We start from the raw sequence: 21,843 nt of genomic DNA on the forward strand, positions 1-21,843 counted from the left end.
TAACGGAACGGGCAGGGGTGGCAGGTGGCCTGGCGCTGCCAGCCCCAGAAGTCAGAATCTTTCTCCAAACAGCCCGAAACCATAGCTTAAAGATGCTGAAACAACTCGGTTCCGATGATCCTTGGAGCCCTTGCACAAGCCAGTCGGGTGCCACCGAAGGTGGTGGTGGACCAGATGTCCGCCCGGGAGACGGGCTCGCAAGGCTGCAGGAGCGCCCCCTGGCGGTGCCAACGCCACCTTAACCCCTCCCCCCAGCAGAGCCACCCAAGGACCACCAGCTTCCTGGCTCAGACCCGGCTCCCCGCCCCTCCGCGGCCCGCCGGACCCTAGGCAACCTCCAGAAACAGCCGCCAGGTCGCACGCCCCTTCTCACAGGGTTGGCGAGATACGCTGCTCCAAGAGCAGCCCAGCGGCCCGCCCCTCCCCCGCATGCCATCAGCAACAACCTGGAACTCAGAGGCTCATTCTCTTTGGATATTTGGAAGGGGAGAGAGAGAAACAGAAAAACTCATTCCAACAGGACGTCTGAAGTTGCCTCCAAAGGTCAAGAATCTTAAGACTTGGCCGTTCTATAAAGAACTGCTTGTCCTCCAAGCCTCCAAGAGAGAAGGCAGTCCAGGGCCCAAGTCCTCTCCGCCAGAACCTCTCCATCAGCAGTGACCAACACAGGCACCACCCGGGGTCTGCCCCCCAGGGCAGCAAGCATGTAAGACCTAGAACAACCCATCAGCAGGTTCTAAAAAGCAAAGGACCCTTCACTGGGGAGTCACAGGACCCTGCCTCCTCTGGAGGATTCCTCACAGGGTTCACATCTCATTCCATAAAGAACCACAAGCCCAGTTGTTAAGCTAGCTGCTGGCTCTTAACATAAAAGTTCAAACAATCCCACTTACCCCCGTGGTCAGTGGGCACACACGCTACTGCCTGGGCCTCCAGCTCAACCCAGAGGGCTCTGCGGCCCGATTCACTCCTCGCCACTGAGTGACCCCTTCCCAAACCGGTGCTTAGTGACTGACTCTCCCTCTTGCTGCCCCTCTAAGACTGGTGAAGGATAATAAGTAACCACATTGAGGCATTCTGCCTGCCACTGTCTGCAGCTGGCACTGGGAGACTCCGGGTTCTTAGCTGTGCGTGCATCCCTCTCCTCTCCTTTCAACAACAGAAAGTCAGATCAAAGCGTTCGTGGTCAGCGGCCCGAGCGCAAGATAGACCTCTGTCAGCCTCCACAGCACATCTGACCATCCATCCATCCACTCTCCTTAACTCAAAACATCTGCAGAGCCCACCTCATCCCCCTCCCATCCCCTCCAGGGCTTACCTGTATCCGCTTTCAACGGTGTCCATGGCCCGTGCGCTGGCTGTGGCCCTCAGGGTCTTGCTGGACAAGCCCACCACAGTGGGGGGGAGTTTGCACTTGAAGTCGGCACAAGTCCACTCCTCCTCCTCGTTCAAGGTGGGGAGGTAGCCACACACGAGCCTGAGGCTCCCCAGGCCCCCGTGACTCAGGTAAGCTGGGTTCTCGCCCCCACTCCTCACGTACTCGAGGTATATGTCCGAAGTCAGAAACATCTGGTAGGCATTCTCCTCCATCACGGCCTGGACCTCGGTCTGGGCCTGGTCAAACATCACTGAGTCGATCTGCTGCTTCTTGATGCTGTCCCGAATGTACGTCTTGGTGGCAGGTTTCAGCTGCTTGGAGACGATGCTGTTGTTCTCTATGTACCTTTTGTAGATCGCTTTGGCTACTCGTAAAGTTTTGGCATCCTTCAGGTTCATCTGCCGGAATCCATTGCAGGCGAACCAGAAGTCTAAAGTATCCACGCATTTCTCCCGCTCCAGGAAAGTCCGGAAGAGATAAGCCCCGTCCTGATCGCCCAGCAAGGAGTGCAGAGACTTGGTCCACCTGGTCAGCGGGGAATCCGGGGATGCCCGGCCCTCAGGCTCCCCCAGCCCGCCCTCGTTCCGACGGGCGCCGGGGGAGACGGGCGGGGCCTTAGCGGCCGGGCCCTTTCCCACGCCCGGCTGGCACGGTGGGGTCTCCCCTTCTTCCCCGGGCACTGGGGGCCGCGGGGCATCCTCGCGGAAGCTGCTGCTGGGATCTGGGAGCCGAGGCACTAGCACAGCACTGCTCATGGCGAGTGCCTTCTTCTCGCTGAGTTTAGGGATTTTTTTCTTCTTCCAGTTCCTCCCAGCAATCAGCGTGGTCTCTCTTTCTCTCTCAAGTCAGCAGGGACTCATCTGAGCCTCCTTTCTGGGAAGAAAAGGAAGGGGGGGGAGGCAGAGGGAGAGAAAAGGGTATTGATATAATCAAAACCAGATCTACCCAACATCAAAGCAAGAAAGTAAACAGGCTTTTCAACTCCTCAAATTCAAATCAAGCAACCCAGCTATCTGCGAGGTGCTCATCTAAAGTATCAGACGCTGCTTTTTCAAAGGCGAAATCTGAGCTCCCCGCTTGGGGGCGGGGGGGAGCGGGGAAGGGGCGCGGGGAGGGTGGGAGATGGGCCAGAGGGCCCGGGAGGTGGAAGACACCGGCTTCCAAAACCCCACCCGGCCCCGGCGCGCGCAGGGCAGCCCGGCGCGCGCCTCCCCTCGCCGGGACAGCATCCCCTCCAAAGACGCGCGCCCCGAGCCGCCGGGCGGTGTGCAGGTGAAACCAATTTCGGCGAATTTCCCCACTCGGCTCTCCTCACAGATAACTCGAGCTCCAAACGTGCCCTTCCCCGGCATATGGTTCCCATCCCCCCACCTACCCCTTCCCACTCCTTAAAAATTCAGAAGAGCCTCGACCAAGCAAGCAGCCCGCCCAGCACAGGGTGGGATGGGCTCCCGGACTCCCAGCTGGAACCCCCCCCACCCCCAGATGGAAACGTTCGCTGCGCCCCGCCTCCCGCCAAGAATCCGGCTCAGTCTACACCTCAATCTTCCCGGTTCCCCGAAACCAGAAATCCACTCACTCAAACAAGGCTTTGATCTCCCAACTTTGCCAGAGAGCGGAGAAGCCTCAGGACTCGCCGCCCCCTGCCCCCCACCCACCCCGGAGCCGCAAACCCTACAAAACCGGATCAGAAACCGTCTCACGCTACCACCGCCTGTGCCAAGAATCCCAAACTCTGCTGACCTCAAGCCTCTTTTTTCCACAAGCAAAAAGTCTTATCTAACCAATAAACCAGACGCTCACCCCAGCATGGGAAGGATCAAACTCGGGAGAGCGGAGAGGAGAGCTGGGGGGGTGGGCGCGACCCCGAACCGGAGACCAAGGGCCCTGGGTCCCGGGCGCCCGCGCGGGGCCTCAGGCCGCCGGTAGCGCCGCGCTGCCCAGGCGGAGGGGAGTGGGGCGGCCCCGTTACCTGGAAGACGAAGGGGCCCGAGGCCCGGCTCTCATCGCTGTCGAGCGCCTCCCCCGCCGGATCGCCCCCGGCCCCGGTCCACCGCGACCGTCCGGAGTCCCGGGAGGCGCTCGCAGCCACGAGTCCGGGCGCGGGTCGGAGGCGCCCACAGAGAAGCCCGGAACGCGGCGGCCGGTCCAGCAATGGCGACCCGGAGGCTCGGCCTCTCCGCACGAGGGGCCGGGGCGGCCGGGGCGCGGGGCCGGCGGCAAGAGGGACGCGGGGAACGCAGGCGCCCCGGGCTCGGGCCGCTCGGGCGCGCAGACTGAGCCTCCGCCGGCGATCGGGGCCCCTCTGCGCCGACCCGGGGCTGGAGGGGAGGAGGGGAGTGGAGGAGAGAGCGGCGGGAGGGGGCGGGGGAGGGGAGGGGGCGCCGCCGCCCTTTCATCCCACCTCCCAAAGGCGCCCCGGCGCACCCTCGCACCCCGAATCCTACCCAGCGCCGCCCCGGCGCGGCGCCCCCGGGGGAGGGGGTCTGCCCCGCTCCACCCCGCCGCGGCCGCCGATCGCTCGAGTCTCTCCGCCCGGCCCCGGCCACCCCGGCCGAGCCCCCCGGAGCGCCGGGCGCCGCGCCCGCCACCCCTCTGCGCGCCCGCCCGGAGCGCGCCCCGAAATAGCCGGCCTGCCCACTTCAAAGGGCCGCCCGGCACATCAAAGCGCGCGGGCCGCCCGCCGCCGCGGCCTCGCACTCACCAGGGGTCCGCGCGCGCGCTCAGCGCCCAGACCTCGCGGGCGCCCCGAGCAGGGCCCCGGCCCCCGCCCCCGGATCGGCTCGCCGCCGCGGCCCCAGGCCCCCCCGGGCCGGACCCGGCGTCGGGGAGCATGGGGAGGCGCGCGGCCGGGGAGGGAGTGCGGGGAGCCCGGCGGCGAGGGAGGCGGCGGCGGCGCGCCCGGCCGCCCCGCGTCCGCGGAAGATCCGAGTGGGCCTCGCCCCGCCGCGGCCACCCTGGCCCCCCGGCCCCGCCGGCCGGGCTTTCGACGCGGGCGCCGCTTCCAGCAGCCGCTCCGCGCACCCCACGTCCTCCCGGCGCTTCCAACAAAAACTGCACCGCGGACCTCACTGTGCACTTCAAAGGCGCGGGCCGGCGCACGGTCCTGAAAGGGAGGTAAGCGCCCGGCGCGCGCGCGCCGCCCCCGGGCCCCGCCGCCCCTCCGCGCGCCCCGCCGGCCCGCGGCCCCCTCCCCGGCGCCCCCCGCCCCCGGCCGGGCCGGAGCCCCTCCCGCCCCCGGCGCCCGCGACGCGGCCGGCTCGCCCTCCGCCCCGGCCCGGGGGCCCCGCGGGGCAGCCGCTCTGCCGGGGCCGCGCCTCCGCCCCACCTTTCAGAGCGCCGCCGGCGGCGGGGGACCCGGGCGCCCCGGGCCCCGGGCGGCCCCGCGATCCATGGCTGCGAGCGCTGCTCTCTACTTCCCGGCGCCCGGCGGTACCGAGTTGCCAGGACCTGATCAAAGCGCCGCCGGCCCCGCGCGCCCGCCCCGCCGCCCTGATCCCGCCGCGCCAATCCCCGCCGCGCTCGGCCGGCCCGCGCCGCCCGCCTTAAAGGGGCCGCGCCCGGCCCGCCCCGCCGGGCCCCCGCGGCCGCCCGCGCCCGGCCCGAGTTCTGGTTCCGCCTCTTAAGTGCTCTGGCCTTTTCGCTCCGGCTTCCTCCGCCATCCTGTCCCCGTCCTCCCCAGCTCGGGAAAGCAACAGTTTATTGTAGCATCCTGGCCATTCTGAGAACTGCAAGCAGGCAGATTTTTTTTTTCTCCTATCATCAAACACTTTTCTACCTCTGTTCAAGTTTCCCTGGGAATTTGGGCTTAGAGGAGCTTGTAAAACAAAAAGAAAGAAAAAGAAAAAAAGGAGTGCTAGACTAGGGGTCGGAGAAGGCAATGGCAAGCCACTCCAGTACTCTTGCCTAGAAAATCCCTTGGATGGAGGAGCCTGGTAGGCTGCAGTCCGTGGGGTCGCTAAAGGTCGGACACGACTGAGCGACTTCACTTTCACTTTTCACTTTCACACATTGGAGAAGGAAATGGCAACCCACTCCAGTGTTCTTGCCTGGAGAATCCCAGGGACGGGGGAGCCTGGTGGGCTTCCGTCTATGGGGTCACACAGAGTCGGACACGACTGAAGTGACTTAGCAGCAGCAGCAGCAGACTAGGGGTGGACGGCTAAGTGTCCGAGGAGGAACCCAGGCCTGCACCAGATTCCTGCGTGCTTGTGTTAGGACCTGCGTGCCTGGATCGGTGGGTGAAGATGCTGTGAATCTGCCCGCAGAGGTCTGGGGGCTGGAGGTGGGCCCAGACGCCTCTCTGGGAAGCCAGCCTCAACTCCCTGCAGATTTTAACCCCACATTCCCAACCTGGCCATCAGGACCCTCCCAGCAGGTACACCCCGTTCTTTCGGTATCAGCTGCATCCCCCAGTCTCCGGATGTTGCATATTAAACAGACACAGGATGTCTTTTCCCCCATGGACTCTCAGTGCTAATGTAGTGAAAACTCCTCACCCCACCATCACCTCTCAGTACCCCCAACAGCCTCCCAACAACCATCTTGCTTAGAATAATAAGAAAATATACCACAAACCCAGAACATTGTTTGTTTACGTATCTATTGCTGTAGAATGATCTCTCATGATGAGCTAATAACTGATTTTTCCTCCTCTTAAAAATCATAAAGGTGGAGCCCAGACTTGTTGCAGAAGGGAGAGGAGAGCTTGGCACCCTCAGACACGGAGGCAAGGGCTCTCCACCTCAACTGTTTATTTACCTTCTGAGTGAATTGAACGGAGGGCAAAGCTTTCCAATGCAGAGGGGCCCTGAACCTTCATTAGGCCTTTAGTACTTCAAACCACACAAGAAACAGGTTTCTCTGACTGTGTAGGTTTCTGCAGGGAGAGCGGAAGAGGGGGCATCCCGTGACCTGCTGTGCCAGCCGGGATGCTCCCGGGCTGTGACCAGGCCCAGAGCTCCTGCAAGCAGCCAGGGCTTTGCCCTTCCCAAGACCTGCCTCTCTGTGTCCGCGCTGCTCCTCAGGCTCACCTCCCGGGTGGCCAGGCTGGCGTGAAGCCAGTGGTCCACGGCCAGGAAACACATGGCCACTGTGGGGCGGACCAGTGAACAAGAGTGGCCAGACTACTGAGCTCTGGAGTGGGACCGCTGCTGGGTGTGAGGAAGCCAGGCCGCGTCTCCCCAGCCTTTCAGAACACCGCACACTCCCTTGGGGGACTGTAGGAGAGCCCGGAGCTGTCCCGAGGTTCCCCGGAGCCTTTCAGCCACAGAGGGTGTGAATCTAGGACCAGAAGTGTACATGGAAAGGGATGCATTGCTATAAGCATCTGCAGTATAAACAACAGCAGTGTGTGTGCATGTGTATGTGTGCACAACTCACGCACACACACGCACACACACACACACACACACACAGTGTGGGGGAGGGGAGGCTGCAAACTCCAAAATCAAAATAAACAGAGATCAGGAAGAGGAGGCTCTGAAAGGCAGTGGGCACTCAGTCTTCACGGGTGGCTTTCCTCCCCCCCAGCTGCCACCCCCTCCCACATTCCACGGCCCCCTGGCCCCAACCATCCCAGGCTTGGCTTTCACTGAAGGGCTTGCTCTCTGCTCCCTGTGAGCCCAGGACTGGGCCACGGGAGCAAGGGCGGGTTCCGCTTGGCAGTCTCAGCAGTGAGCACTTGGAGAGCCTGGTTTCCAGAACAGGTGTTCGGTCACCTTGGGCCAGTGCCTCCCCCACCCCGCCTCTCTGCCCTGTCCCCTGGTGGTACATTTAGCGCTGGGGCTGGGCCAATTGCCCAGAAGCCAGGAGCCCCTCAAGCCGCTGGTCCCTGACTACTTGTTGGTGATATTTCTGGAGGAGTAGGCAAAGTCCCCTGCTTCTCCCCAGCCCCTCTCTCAAGATAGCAGTTTTCCATTTCCCCTTCTCCCTGGCAGCCGCAGCGTCATGTGACTGGTTGTAATCCTGCACGGTTGCCTGGAAACTGGAAAGCAAGGTGATGGATTTCTGCACATGCTCACTGCCCCTGCTTTGAAGACAAGCCCTACGGAGGATCAACAGCCCACTTGGCCTAAGTGCAGACAAGTTTAATAAAGCAGAGAGTAATTCTTTTCTGGAATTAGGTACCGGGCTGAAATCCTAGAATCCCAGAAAACACAGGGCTCCCTGCAAGGCACCTGGCCAGATCTCCAATCTTGAGTCAGCCGGACAAAACCTCCTGGGGCGGGGGAGGGGGGAAGTCACACCAGCTGCGACTTCAGAGGAGCCCAGACCCAGGACATTGCTCTCGAAGAGCCAGTGACTCTGTCTTTTATTTCTTTGGAAAATTGCCACCGTAGACAATGCAGCTTTGTGTGGGGAGCGGGTGGAGAGACACGCAGGTAATGTTTCTAGAGACTGCAGGCCACCCAGCTGCTCTGAGGCCCTGTGTCTGCCTGTAAAGTGGAGGGGACACCCACGGCAGCCATCTGCAGTCACCCTGTGTCCTCAGTAGCCTGTTGGCTCTTCTGGGAAGTAACTCTCATCTCCCTCCAATTAGGGGCCACGCTTCTGGCCTAGGGGGCTGGAAACCGAGCAGGGGTACCTCTGCTGTCCTCCCAGGAAAGGGGCAGGGCTCGGTGCAAAGGGGTCTGTGCTGTCTGCTAGCTCTCAGAGGCCTCGTACCCAGGACCCCAGAGAAACAGCAGCAGCTGCGGGCTTCCCTGGTGGTTCAGTGGCTAGGGGGCAGGCCTCTGCGACCAATGCAGGGTTTGCGGGTTCGATCCCTGGTTTGGGAACTAAGATGCTACGGTGGCTCAGCAGTAAAGAGTCTGCCTGCAATGCAGGAGACGCAGGTTCCATCCCTGGATCAGGAGGATCCCCTGGAGGAGGAAATGGTAACCCACTCCAGTATTCTTGCCTAGGAAATCCCAAGGACAGAGGAGCCTGGTGGGCTACAGTCTGTGGGGTCGCAAAGAGTCAGATGTGACTGAGCAGCTAAACAACAACGTCTTTGGCAGCGTCTTCCAGCAGGGGAGGCCTCACAGTGGGGTCTAAGCTAACCCAGCATTCAAGAGATGAGAGCAAAGCAAAGAGGAAGGGAGGTCTTCCCAGGGCTCCGTGGCCCACTCGCAAGCTGAGCTGAGCCCCCAGGCCCGTCCTCCCTGCCCCGCACTATGGTCAGCAGACCTGGCAGCTCACCCTGGGTCCTTGGCTTCCATAACAGGACGGATAAATATCATTCGATGAACAAAACATTGTAAATCAACTATACGCCCAATAAAGTTAAAAGAAATAAATCACCAACTTAAGTGATAACCAAAAAAAAAAAAGCTGAAAAAGTCACCAGCCATCTTAATTAGTACAATTCTGAAGGTAATCAATAAAGGTTAAATAAAGGAAGGTTGCTACTTTAAACGTAAGAATAATTTGGGATGCGTTCCCAAAGCATCATTGCAAGGCTTGAGCTGGAAATGCCGAGGAAGCACGTTCGTTTGGCTCCAACAAACGGGTGGCCTTGACCCCAGAAGTGGGCTCCCTCCGGCTGGCTCCTGGGCGTTGCTGCCAAGTCTTCAGTGGTGACAGGCGTTTCCATGGCCTCTCTGTAGGGTGGGTGCAGCTGAGGGTGGGGGTGGAGCCCCCAGAGTCTGGAAGGAGGAAGGGAGTGGGAAAAGGTGGGCTCTGCTTCCTCCCCGTTGGGAGGGGAGGGGGCGGGAATGGCAAGGTGGGGATTTTCAAGCCACAGGTCTTAGGCAGCCCCATCCCCAGCAGTTTGGGGGATAAACCTATTTTTAATACAAACGATCTTCATTCTCTTCAATTTAGAATGAAATTAAGCTGAACAGTCAATCCTGAAGGAAATCAACCCTGAATATGCACTGGAAGGCCTGATGCTGAAGCTGCAATATTTGGCCACCTGATGCAAAGAGCCGACTCACTGGAAAAGACCCTGGTGCTGGGAAAGACTGAGGGCGGGAGGAGAAGGGGACGACAGAGGATGAGACGGTTGGATGGCATCATCGATGTGATGGACATGACTTTGAGCAAGCTCCAGGAGTTGGTGAAGGACAGGGAGGCCTGGCGCGCTGCAGTCCATGGGGTCGCAAAGAGTCAGACCTGACTTAGCAAGTAAACAATAACAAAGCTAAACAATAGTTTAAAACTTCCTAATCTGATTTACCTTCAGGTGCTTTTAATATTTACTATAAATGGAGCTAGAAACTGCTGGCATGGCCGGCATCCCACCGGGAATTTTTGGGGAGATGGGCTTTCAGGAGCTTGTCACCAGAAGAGACCATCCATAGTCAAACAAATCCAGAAAGAGGTTCTGATTTTTAAAGTTCTCGCCTCCTGACTGTCCAGCAGATACACACACACAAAAGCTGTTTTCAGAAAAGGAAGTGAAAGATAGATAGGAAAAAAACTCCCTGAAGTCAGCATTCCAACTGGCAACATGTGAAACTTTGTAAATAAATGGGTCTGTGTTCCTGAGCGGAGGCCCTCCTTGAGCCTTCTTGTTTTCTGCCCCCGAAGTTCCGACCTGCTCCCTTTAAATAGCTTCTGGAAGGGGCAGCTGTTCCGGGCCTGAGGTCAGTCCCCTTGTTCCTTCACGTTTTTTCATTTGTCCTCAGCATCTCTGCCAGACGCTCGGACCTCCCCGGCTCCGCAGGGTTGGCCTCGGTGGCCCGGGATGCTCGGCAGGGCTGTGGGCTGCCCTGGATCACCTGCGACGTTCTGGATTTGTTCCTGTTGAGCCTTCCCGACGTCAGGTCCTTGGCGACGCTCTAGCGAGGTCCTCATCCCGTCTCCTGGGCCTCAGAGCACTGGCGCTAGAAGGCTGACTGCCGTCTTTCAAGAGGCGTCTACGGGCGCGGTCTGCTCTGCCTGCCTCTCATCGTCCCCTCCATCCGGGATGGGCTCTCCACCTGGAAACCTCAGCAGGTGAGAGGCGTCCTGCCTGGGAAGTCCCGGGCCTTCCTGTGTGAGCGCCTGCAGCGCTCCTGTTCTCAAGTCCCGCTCGCTTCTTCAGGAAGACCCTCTGACGGCGGCCGCCTCCCTCCTGGGTAGACCCTCTGACGGCGGCCGCCTCCCTTCTGGGGAAGACCCTCTGACAGCGGCCGCCTCCCTCCTGGGGACGACCCTCTGACGGCGGCCGCCTCCCTTCTGGGGACGACCCTCTGATGGTGGCCGCCTCCCTTCTGGGCTCCTCCCATCGGGTGTCTCCCTCTTTCCATCCACAGCTCCAGGCCCATCTCTCCAGGGACCAGGGCCTCCCAGCCTCCAGCCCCACGTCTTCACCAGCCTCCTTCATCCCCCCATCCTGGACCTCTGGCCACAGGCGGCTAGAAGTTAGCACCATTCCAACGGAGCCGCCTTTGCCTCTCGTGGAGCCAGGCGGCCTCTGTCAGGCAGTGACCCGCGTCCTCTGCCGCCTCCCAGCGAAACCTGGGCCCAGTCCAGGCTCCTCTACGTCACGTGCCCCCACCCGGCGTCCAGCCCTGACGCTTCGGCCTCCTAGACTCTCCCCAAATCACCCCCTTCTCCGCGTATCTGCCACTACCACACGGCTCTGACCCTTCTCTCTTGCTGGGAGCAGCGTCCTAACTGTCCTCCGGGCCTGCGGTTTCCAGTCCCGGCCGGGCCCTTAGCTGGTGCTGCGAGGAGAGTGCGAGGCGCTCTCCAGCTGACCATGTCCTTCCTGCCTTCGGACCCCCGGCTGCACATGACCTCCAGGTCAGGCCCCAAACTCTGTGCCAGGCGATGGGCTGGTCGGCCGGGCTGGCCTCCAGTTACCTGTCCACCTCACACGAGCTTCCATTCCCCTTCCCCTGTGCCTTCACGTCAGGAGTGCCCTGGCCGGCCGCCCCTCCGGCTTCCTCAGGCCTGATCCCTCTTCCTGGACTGGAGCACCTCCTCCTGCTGTCATGGCGCCACGGCAGCCTCGAGCAGAGCTCACCCTGACCTCCTCTGGGTCCGCCGACTCAGCCGCAGACCCGGGACGCAGGGGCCACGCTCCGACACTCGCACCCCTCAGCCCAGCCCCTCCCAGGCCCCACGTCAGGACTTGATGAGTGGTTGAGCCGCACTGTGGACAGAGGTGGGAGTGAAGGAGGAAGGGATCGGGGCCCTCCACCTGGACTGAGCCGCCCAGAAGTGCCCTCGCCAGGGCCCAGGCTTCAGTCCTGAGTCAGGACAGCTACTGGTGAGGTGAGGATGAGATGGGTGGATGGCGTCACCAACTCAGTGGACGTGAGTCTGAGCAAGCTTGGGGAGACAGTGGAGGGCGAGCTGCAGTCCATGGGGTCGCAGCGAGTCAGACGAACACCATCAACCGCTACAGGGTGTCCCCTGAACAGACAAGAAATGACCTGCACATCAGATATGCCTGTGCTTACCCAATGGCTTCTTAGCAAAAAGCGTTAGGATCCCCCCCAGAGATTAAAGTGTGAGAACCGAACTGCGCTCCTGCACCAGTGTCCTCTTGAGAACGACTTGCCCTGATAACTCGAGCACAGAACAAGATGCGGTGATTTGCTGAGGCTGTGATGTTCGTCCTGATGATACTGAGGCATTGCCCCAGCACTTGAAAAACGTCAGGGAAGAATTAAGTGGAATAAACACACTGCGTGCTGGCCCAGCTCATCAGACAGGAAGAACAGAGGGATGCCACCAGCTTCACAGACCAGGAGGCCAGAGGACCGCCTCCCAGCTGATAAGACTGCTGCTTCCCCTCCCCCGAAGTGAGTGTGTCTTTTTTGCAGAATTGACAAATATTGTTTCAAGAAGATCAAAACTTTTCACATGAATCCATCGATTCACAAATCAGATAATGATCAAGACCTGGTGGCTTGATTCGGGGGCCAGAAAATTCAGTCATTGAAAGGGAGTGAGTGAGGGGGCCCCTGCCCTGCTCAAGGTCAGGGGAGACCTGCGACCCCTGGGCCAGGTGTTGGGGCAGGTGTGAGACGGCCGCCTGCTGGGTGGGGTGGCGGGCAGAGGGGTGTGATGTCTTCCTGGGGGACTTTGGCCCCCGGAGGAGCCCCCGGCTGCAGGATGGTTTCTAGAGGCCAAGACCACAAGGCCGAACTGGGCGAGCTCTGCTGCAGGCGGGGTGGGCGTGGGGAGGCCCTTTTCCTCGGGGCTGCGGGCTTCCTCAGGCCCGCAGCTGCTTCAGCCACACTTGACTTTTCTGAGAGCGCCCTGGCCCTGCCCAGCCCACCCCGGGATCTGACCTTTTGCCCCACTAGGGGCATCCCTGCCCCATTCCTCAGCCTGCCATAGAGTGGCAGGACTCTGGATTTCCCTGCAAAAAGGTGTCAACATTCAACTCTACAAGACAATGGAGGGGCCTGCCTGCCCTTGGCAGGGAACTCCCCCCAGAAGGGCCTGTTCTTGGGGAGCCAGGACGGGAAGAGGGTGGTCATCACCGGGGGCAGCACCGGCGGAAGGGAAGCAGCCTGGGGAGGCCTTTGAGACCCAGAGCCACGTTCCCGTACTTTGTGCAGCTGCCCGCCACCCCACCCAGCAGGCGGCCGTCTCACACCTGCCCCAACACCTGGCCCAAGAGAATCCAGGGCACAAGGGGGGACTCCAGTCGACTCAGAGGTGGGGAGCCTGCACCCTGCAGTCTCCCCAGGAGTGGGTGGACCCTGGGGCTCCCCAGGTGGCGCTAGTGGTAAAGAAGCTGCCTCTGCAGGACCCCAAAGAGACGTGGGCTCAATCCCAGGCTCCGGAAGATCCCCTGGAGGAGGGCACGTGCCTGGAGAAGCCCGTGGACAGAGGAGCCCGGCGGGCGACAGTCCTCGGGGTCGCAGAGTCAGACACAACTTAGCAACTGAACAACAACAGCCCCAAAGCCGGGTCAGAACGCGCATGTGCCCTGTGGGGACCCGGCCTGGGGAGCCGCTGCCAGTTCCCTCTGGGGCTCATTGGCTGTTTCAACTCCACCCGCCAACCGGCCTGTCTGTTCTCCATGCGCTGTGCCCCGTGACAGGGAAAAGGGCCATTCCTGGCCCCCATAAAATTTCACTTCCCAGTTTAGAAGTTGTTTCACCTGTAAACATACTCTTTGAGGTGGGCCTCACCCAGGGGCGCCCAAGGCAGGGGAAACTGGGGACAAGGGGACACTGCCACCCCGCTGCAGACTGCTACTGCCCACCTTCTGCACGCGGCCTGTGCCGGCTGCTGTCTTGCATAGGAAGGCGCTAGGTCTGTCCCCGGCTGCTCATCAGGACGGCCTGACCCCCATGAGCCCCCAGAGCTGCAAACCAAGCCTCACACGCCTCTCAAATCCAACGCAGTGGAATGAGGAGAGGACCAGAGGAGTCGGGGTAAGAAGCAACAACACTCACTGGACTCAGGAGTCAGGCAGGTAAATCACGTTTCAAACCCTGACCCACCACCATCAAGCTGAGGCCTTGAATAAGTCGTGTCCATCCGTCATCTGTCCATCCATCCATTAATGTTATCTGTCTGCCATCTGTCTGCCTACCTACCCACCCACCTGTCTGTCCATCTATCTGCGTGCTAAGACGCTCAGTCGTGTCTGGCTCTCTGCGACCCCATGGACTGCAGCCCACCAGGCCCCTCTGTCCATGGGATTCTGCAGGCAAGAATACGGAGTGGGTTGCCATGCCCTCCTCCAGGGGACTGTCCCGACCCAGGGATCAGGCCCAGGTCTCCCACATTGCAGGCGGATTCTTTACCACTGAGCCCCCAGGGAAGTGCCATCCATCTCTCTGTTATCTATTAATCATCCGTCTTCAACCTCTACTATCAGTCCAGCCATCATATATCTACCTATATCTTTCATCCGTCAATCACCTGTCTGTCCATCCATCCATCGATCATGGATCCATCTATCATCTATCTGTCCATCTTTTTGAGGCCTTCACTTTCCCATCCATAAGTGGCGCTGAGGATAAATAGCCCCTTTGTAAGTGACAAATTGTCAAGCTGTCCTTTTTGGTTTGTTGCCTGGTTTCCGTCCTGGGCACCGCATAGCCTCGGGATGTCGTGAGAACCGAGATGAGGGGCGCGCAGTGCCCGTCACGGAGACCGCGGGGCGGCCCAGAGCGGGCGCCATCTCCCCACTCGGCGTGTGAGGCCGGTCCTGGGGCCCCGGGCAGGGTGACCACCCCCGTGCAGTAAGTGCAGGCACGGCCGAGTCAGGCCTGGACCCCGCGGGGCCGCAGGGACCCCAAGGCCTGTCCGTCCTCCCAGCGGACGCAGGGCCGTGCCCTCCTTGGCGCCATCTCCCCTCACAGAGAGCGGCGGCGGCGGGACCTTTGGACCGAGGACCGGAACCGGGCCCTAAAGAGGCCGGGCGGCCAGAGAGCAGAGACGGGTGCCCAGCTGTTCCCTTTCTGATGAGGCCTCAAGGGCTCCAGAGCTGCTGTGACTTCCAAGTCTGGTCCTTGAGACCAGGACGTTTGAGGCCTTGGCTCAGAGTACCCGGAGACGGAGATGATCACAGAGGGGCCGGAAACACCGGGAGGGGCGTCCCGCCCTCGGCAAGAGAAGGTGGCACAGGGGGAGACGCGGAGGAGGAGGCGCCCGGGCCGCCCCCTCCTGTCCGCCACCACCCTTAGCAGCCTGCTTCACAGAAGGTTACGGGGCAGAACCGGCCACAGCAGAAGGCACGTATTCAATCCCTTGTTCAATAGTTCTTAGAAATTTCAAGATGGTGACGTGCATGCGTGCTAACTCACTTCAGTCGTTTCTGACTCTTCGTGACCCCTTGGACCACAGCCTGCCAGGCTCCTCTGTCCATGGGATTCTCCAGGCAAGATACAGGAGTGGGTTGCCATGCCCTTCTCCAGGGGATCCTCCTGACCCAGGGACTGAACCGGGGTCTCCGCACTGCAGGCAGATTCTTTACCACGAGTGCCTGTGAGCTCGCTTCCTCCCTGCTGAAATGCAGTAGGAAGAAAAGGCCCAGGTGGGCGAAGCAAGGGAGGGAGGAGGGAAGGGCCCCTGGATGCCCCTGGGGCAGCCGGGGCGGATGGTGGGCCCCGGGCTGCTGGGAGGAGGACGGGGGAGGCTGCAGCAGAGACAGGGAGGCCGGGCTGGGGTCGGACCCCAGCGCATCTCTTGGAAGCTATGGGGCCTCGGGCACAGGTTCTGTGGTTTCTGAGCCTCCACGTCCTCTACTGTGAGGTGGGGCTAAACCACCTTGTTCTGGGGAGGGCGAAGGGAAGAGATGGATGTAGAAGTCCACTTAGACAGCAAGGCGTGCGCCTCCCTGACTAGAGAATCAGGCCATGCTCTCCCCCAGGAAAACATCTGAGATGCTCGGGGGAGCCCGCTGGAGCTGGGGGTGCTGAGCGCAGGCCAGTCACCCCTGGCCAGGCAGGCGGCCACCTCCCAGCCTCGTCCTTGAGCAGAGGGTCGCTCCCTCTGCAGACCATGTCAGCAGGCAAGGCCGCCCCAGCCCGGGGAAGGGTGATGGGCTGCGATCAGGTTTGGAAATGTGTGTCAAACCCAATTCCAACCAGATGTGGCTGGCCCACTCCCAGCGGCCGCCTGCCATCCCAAGCCTGGCCAGGGGGAGGCCCATCCACTCAGATGCCCGGGCAGCCAGGCCTGTTTGTTCCCCGAGTCCTTGGGTCCAGACTGACACGCTCACCTCCCTGTTCAGACGCTCTAGGCCACGAGGAGCTCAAGGACACAGCGAGCCTGGGGAGAATCCACCTGCCCATCTTCCAGCCGGACGGGAGGGGCGGGGGCTGGCGAGGAGACGCAGTGCAGCCTCCACGAAGTGGTGTGTGAGCCCATCCCCACCACGGGAAGCACCCCCCGAGCCACAGATGGGCCCCCGGCAACCAGCCAGGAAGCCACGCTTTGCTGGTTTAAATATGGTGGCTGAGAAGAACCCAGGCTGCCGCCGCCACCACCCAGAAACCAACCCAGCAGAGCGTGCAGCATCCCAGCAAGAGTCGAGAGGACAGGAAACCCAAATGTTTTGAGTTTAGCTCTTAAGCATAGTTTCCAGCGAGTGTGCTCATGTCTTGAAATGAAACAGATGAAAGCAACATGTGTCAATGGTTGTAGGAAGACAATAATGTCATCAACAGGAAACAGAGAAATTGAGCCCTGAAGCCTCAGCCCAGAGCTTAACTCTTCCCCTGCCCATCCCCAGAGGCTTCTGTGGGAGTCTGGGGGCCTTTCCCCAGGGCGGGGGCCCTGGGAGACCCCCTGCAAGGGTCATGAGCACCAGAGAAGGACTTGCTGTGGTTTGTAAGGGCTGATGGCCGTGGCGGGCTGGGGGACAGGACCCCTAGCCCTGGAGCAGTTGGAGGGGTAGCCATGCGGCCTCACTGTCCTGAGTGACTGCAAAGCTTTGGCTGTGGGGCCACGGCTACGAGGTCTTGGCCAGGGCAGGGCAGGCAGCTGGCAGAGGTGACCCAGCCCAGCCAGTGTGTTGGCTTTGAGGGGAGGCAGACCCCCGTGGGCCCCAGGAAGCGCTGACAGCTGCCTGGTGGCCAGGGGTGCAGGCAGAGCAGGTGGGGTCTGGGAGACCCCTTCTTACCCAGTCCCCCAACTCAAGACAGAGTAAATGAAGTACATCCACCCCTCTAGCCAACCCTCAGAGAACAGGGGGGAAAACGCTGACTCTGTGGCTCAGCGAGTGAAGAATCCACCTGCAATGCAGGAGACATGGGTTCGATTCTTGTGTTGGGAAGATCCCCTGGAGAAGGAAATGGCCACCCACTCCAGTGTTCTTGGCTGGAGAATCCCATGGACAGAGGAGCCTGGCGGGCTACAGTCCTGTCCTGTGTTGCTGTGCTTAGTCCCTCAGTCGTAGAGTGAGGGGTTTAAAAAACAGATGTTTATTTTCTCACAGGACTGGAGGCTGGAAGTCCAAGATCAAGGTGCTGGAAAGTTTGGTTCCTTACTAGAACTTTCCTACTGAGCTTCTGTGTCCTCACATGGGAGATGGGGAGGGAGCTGGTCTCTTCCTTGTCTTAAAAGGGCACTAACCCATCATGGGGCCCCACCCTCACGATCTCATCTAAATCTGATTGCCTCCTAAAGCCACCCCCCCAAATTCCATCATTTCAGGGTTTAGGGGGTCAGTACACGAATCTGACAGGAGACAAGATTCAGTCCCCAGCACTGAGCGTGAAGGAGCGTCAAGGTCAGCCTGATCTACCTCTGCAACGGCGGCCCCGCGCCCCCCACCGTCTGCGGCTCAGGAGCTGTGTGGGTGATGGGCAGCCCCTGGCTTCGTCTTCGGGAGCGCTCAGCAAGTGAGAGACCAACCCAGGGGCGGATGACACGGCACCAGCAGACGGAGGGTCTCGGCAGAGATGCCCACGGGATACAGGGCAGGAACAGGGAAAGAGGGCACCAAGCCCACCCCGGATAACACAAGGAGGAGGGGGTCCCTGGGAGGGGCCAGCAGCTTGGGAGCAAGACGCAGCCTGGGGAGCGGCTGGGCCCCTGCAGGACCTCCCCCGGCGAGCCCAGGAGGCGGGAGGCCTGTTGGCGGGGAGGGGCGGGGGAACGGCGTGGAGCGGCATGGCCGGATCGAGGGAACCCAGTCCGCTGGCCTTGACTTTGCAGAGAACTTTTCATCGTTTGGTGGGGAAGCAGTGTCAGTGAGCTCCACTCTAGGAAGTGCCTTCTGTGGATGGTCAGGGACCGGACTCTGCGAGGGCTGGACTTTCAGGAGCAGATGGGAGTCTGCTGTAAGCTAAGAGGCTGTCCTTGGTTAGATTGTTGCTGTTCAGTTGCTGAGCCGTGTCCAACTCTTTGTGAGCCCACAGAGTGCCGCACGCCAGGCTTCCCCGTCCTTCACCATCTCCCTGGGCTTGCTCAAACCCATGTCCACTGAGTCAGTGATGCCATCCAGCCATCTCATCCTCTGTCGCCCCCTTCTCCTCCTGCCTTCAATCTTTCCCAGCATCAGGGTCTTTTTCAGTGAGTCAGTTCCTGGCATCACGTGGCCAGATTATTGGAGCTTCAGTTTCAGCATCAGTCCTTCCAATGAATATTCAGGGTTTCCTTTAGGAATGACTGGTTTGATCTCCTTGCAGTCCAAGGGACTCTCAAGAGTCTTCTCCAACACCACAGTTCAAAAGCATCAGTTCTTTGACGCTCAGCCTTCATTATGGTCCAACTCTCACATCCATACATGACCGCTAGAAAAACCACAGCTTTGACTATACAGACTTTTGTCAGCAAAGTGATGTCTCTGCTTTTTAATACACTGTCTAGGTTTGTCATAGCTTTCCCTCTAAGGAGCAACTGTCTTTTAGTTTCATGGCTGCAGTCACCTTGGTTAGATATTCACACTTGATTTCAGCAACGGCCTCAGGCTGGGCTTCCCGGAAGCAGATCTGAGATGGGTGTTCATGTGAACTGTTAGGAAACAGTCTCGGGGACAAGGAGCTGGGGTGTCCATGCCGCCGCTGGCTCACGGCTGCGATCACATACTCCAAGCCTGCAGGGTTCCAGCACCTTCCACCAGAGATGCAGGAGGGAAGGCAGAGGGTGACGCAGGAAGCAGTGGGCACCGAGGCTTGAGCAGACACTGTGACTGTGCACTTAGGGCGCCACCCAAGGGCGCCCCACAAACCACAGCACTGGCCTGGCCCGGGGTCAGGGCGAGGGAAGACGTGTTGGGCTTCCAATCAAGGACGTCACAGGAAGCCCAACACGCATATCCAGGATCACGGGAACTGTGACTGAAAGACCTCGTCCCGCCACGGACGGATGGGACCACTGCGGAGCACGGAGCGCTGGCCCCGCGTTAGCTCAGCGCTGACGACGACCACATCCATGGCTGCGATGGGCTTTGCAGCGAGAATCAGAGCCGGGCTCCTGCAGCCAGGAGCCATCCCTAGGCTGTTGCTGTTCAGTGGCTAAATCGTCTCTGACTCTGCAACCGCAGCGTCTGCAGCCCGCCAGGCTCCTCTGTCCTCCGCTGACTCCTGGGTTTGCTTGGATTCATGGCTCCTGAGCTGGTGGTGCTTTCTAAGCACCTTGTCCTCTGTTGCCCCTTCCCCCTCCATGATCATGGCCTTGTTGTGGCGAAACAGCCTGCAGCACTCAGGGAAGCTATGCGCCATGCCGCGCAGGCCTGCCCAAGACGGACGGGCCACAGTGGAGTGTTCTGACAGATCATGGTCCGCTGGAGGAGGGAAGGGCAACCCACTGCGGTATTCCTGCCGAGAGAACCCCGTGAGGAGTATGAAAAGGCAGAAAGTCCCCGGGGCTGTGCCGCCTGGTTACCTGACTGCGGGGCGGGGTGGGTCCCATCCATCGGTGACTCAGGGCCCTTTGGCCCTGTAACCAGGAAGGCCCCACCTGCCCCGCCCGTCCGTAAGGTTGTTCTGGAGGTAAAACCGGGAAGCCAGCCTGGGGAATTCTCCAAGAACGTTCAGGCATGTTCTGCTTCTGAAATGCTGAGCAGAGTCAGGCTGGGAAGGTGACTGGTCCTGAGCGTCCCCTCCAGGCCCGCAGCTGCCTCTGCAGCTTTGAGCAAACGCAAAGGACAGCAAGGTGCCCAGGGCTGAACTCTGACCCCCAGGCAGGGACACTGACAGAGACCTTGGTCTGTCCCTACAAACCGCAGATACGGTGAAGGCACGTGATCTCCGCCCAGATGCGATTAATCACCGAGCATCTGAGTTACCTGCTGGGGCGGGAAGACAGATCACAGCCGGCCGCCAACGGGGCTCCGACAAGCCTCCACCCGGCCCCGCACTGGCTCCCTCCCTTTCTCTCAGTTGGCCAGACACTCTATGCCTGGGTGCATCACCCTCGCCCTGCCCCGCCACTCACTCACCACTTGGGGCCAGGCCAGCCCCTCGGGGACTCTGGAGAGGTCAGCCCTTGGAGTGACTTCCTGCCTGTTAGAAAGGGGCGGGGACACCACTGTCTCTTGGAGACGGCGCTGGGGGTGACGTTCCCTAGGGGCCGCCTCTCCATCCGTCCTCAGCCTCTTCACCCTCATCTCAGAGCAGGATGACTCCCTCTAAAGCATCAGCCCCAGGGCCCCACGCTAAGCCGCTTTCCGACCTCATGGACTGTAGCCCGCCAGGCCCCTCTGTCCCTGGGATTCTCCAGGCAAGAACACTGGAGTGGGTTGCTGTGCCCTCCTCCAGGGGATCTTCCCGACCCAGGGATGGAGCCTGCGTCTCTTACGACTCCTTCATTGGCAGGCGGGTTCTTTACCGCTAGTGCCACCCAGGGCCCCAGGATCATTAACTGTTTTTCTTCAACCCTTAAAGTGCAAGAAAAAAGTCCCAGCTACGACTGTGACTCTGAACTGTAGGGGCACCGTGGGGCCTCGCCGTGGGGCCCTCCTGGATACCTGTGTCCACACCCGAGTTCCCACCTGCCCAGTGGAGGACCCCAAGCTCCCTGAGGGCGAGGATGGCACTCAGCCACTCGCCCAAACCGGCACACAAGGTAGGCGTCCGCCTCTCAGGGACCCCGTCACTCGTCCCTGGGGACGTGGAGGACCTCGGAGGCACGGGAGGTGTCCAAGCTGGCCAGTGAATGACCGGGTCTGGACCTGAACATGTGGCTGTCTGCCTCCCAAGTGTGGGTTCCTTCCAACCACACACGTGTCCAAATGGAGACACCTGGGATCCAACATCACGAGGCTCAGACCTTGGGGACGCTCATGTCCCCAGCCTCCAGCTTCACCCTGGCCTCATGCTTCAGAACCGAGGCCTGGAGGCTGTGACTCCAGGCTCCTCTCACTGGCCAGGGTTCTGGGTGAGAGAATCGAAGCTGTCCATGAGGCTCCTGGGCAGGAAGGTGGGGCCACACGGAGGGTGTTCCCGGTACCTCCGGGTTGGTTTCTCTTTTCTACCAGCAGTGTAGGCTGTAGTGTTTAATGTCTAAATGAGAGGATGATTTTTTTTAAATGTTGGATCCTGGGAGAAATAATATATATGATTTTCTGCTACCAGGCTATGCTGAAAATTCACCACAGTTTTCCAAGAACCAATCCAAAGCAAAGAAAGGATGGAGCATCCCTGCTGGCATACTTTGGGGGATGTGTCACCAAGGAGACGCTCCTGGGGACCAAGTGATGAAAGACGCTGGGCCATGGGCCATGGCCTGCCCCATCCCTGGTCCCACTCGCTGCCCTGCACCCCATGGCAGGCGTTCTGCGAGGCGTGGATGCCACAAGGGGGTGACTGCACAGGAGTGGGGGGAACCCCAGCTCGCTTCTGCCCCCCGTTCTTCCACCTGGGGCCCAAGTATGCAGTTCCACGGTGGGACCTGGGGTCCCTTTAGCAAGGGCAATCACTACCGTGTGCTTCCTGAGAGGTTTGTGGGTGGGCAGGCTGCAGTTGGGGGTCTTTGGGGCGGGGCGGGACCCAGGCCCTCGGGGCTCTGCACACCTGGGGCACGTGCTCTGCACTCAGCGGCAGGTGCTGTGCCGGCCGTGGTGATCGGGCACCTGCTGGCCCTCTGGGGCCTCTGTGCAGGGGGAGGGAGGGCAGGCAAAGCTGGGGCCT

At 60.5% G+C, this 21,843-nt stretch overlaps 1 protein-coding gene across 6 annotated transcripts in view; it reads right to left on the reverse strand.

Moving 5' to 3' along the window:
- Positions 1–16,273, reverse strand: part of AXIN2 (axin 2) — a 39,878-nt gene extending 23,605 nt beyond the window's left edge. The window contains exons 1-3 of one of the 6 annotated variants that reach the window (XM_088829414.1): positions 4,083–4,411; positions 3,182–3,350; positions 1,319–2,251 (exon numbers count right to left, since the gene is read on the reverse strand). In XM_088829414.1, the coding sequence (XP_088685540.1) occupies positions 1,319–2,133 (815 nt within the window). In that variant the 5' untranslated portion in view covers positions 2,134–2,251; positions 3,182–3,350; positions 4,083–4,411. Of the gene's footprint in view, positions 1–1,318; positions 2,252–3,181; positions 4,034–4,082; positions 4,412–4,706; positions 4,884–15,986 lie in introns of those variants that run through there. The other 5 variants (XM_088829415.1, XM_055408768.2, XM_055408764.2 and 2 more) reach the window with 5 other exon arrangements.
- Positions 16,274–21,843: the final 5,570 nt, after the last annotated feature.

The sequence above is a fragment of the Moschus berezovskii genome, chromosome 20, assembly GCF_049115385.1.
Source record: "Moschus berezovskii isolate FMDL1 chromosome 20, NW_MosBer_1.0, whole genome shotgun sequence".
Lineage (NCBI taxonomy): Eukaryota > Metazoa > Chordata > Mammalia > Artiodactyla > Moschidae > Moschus > Moschus berezovskii.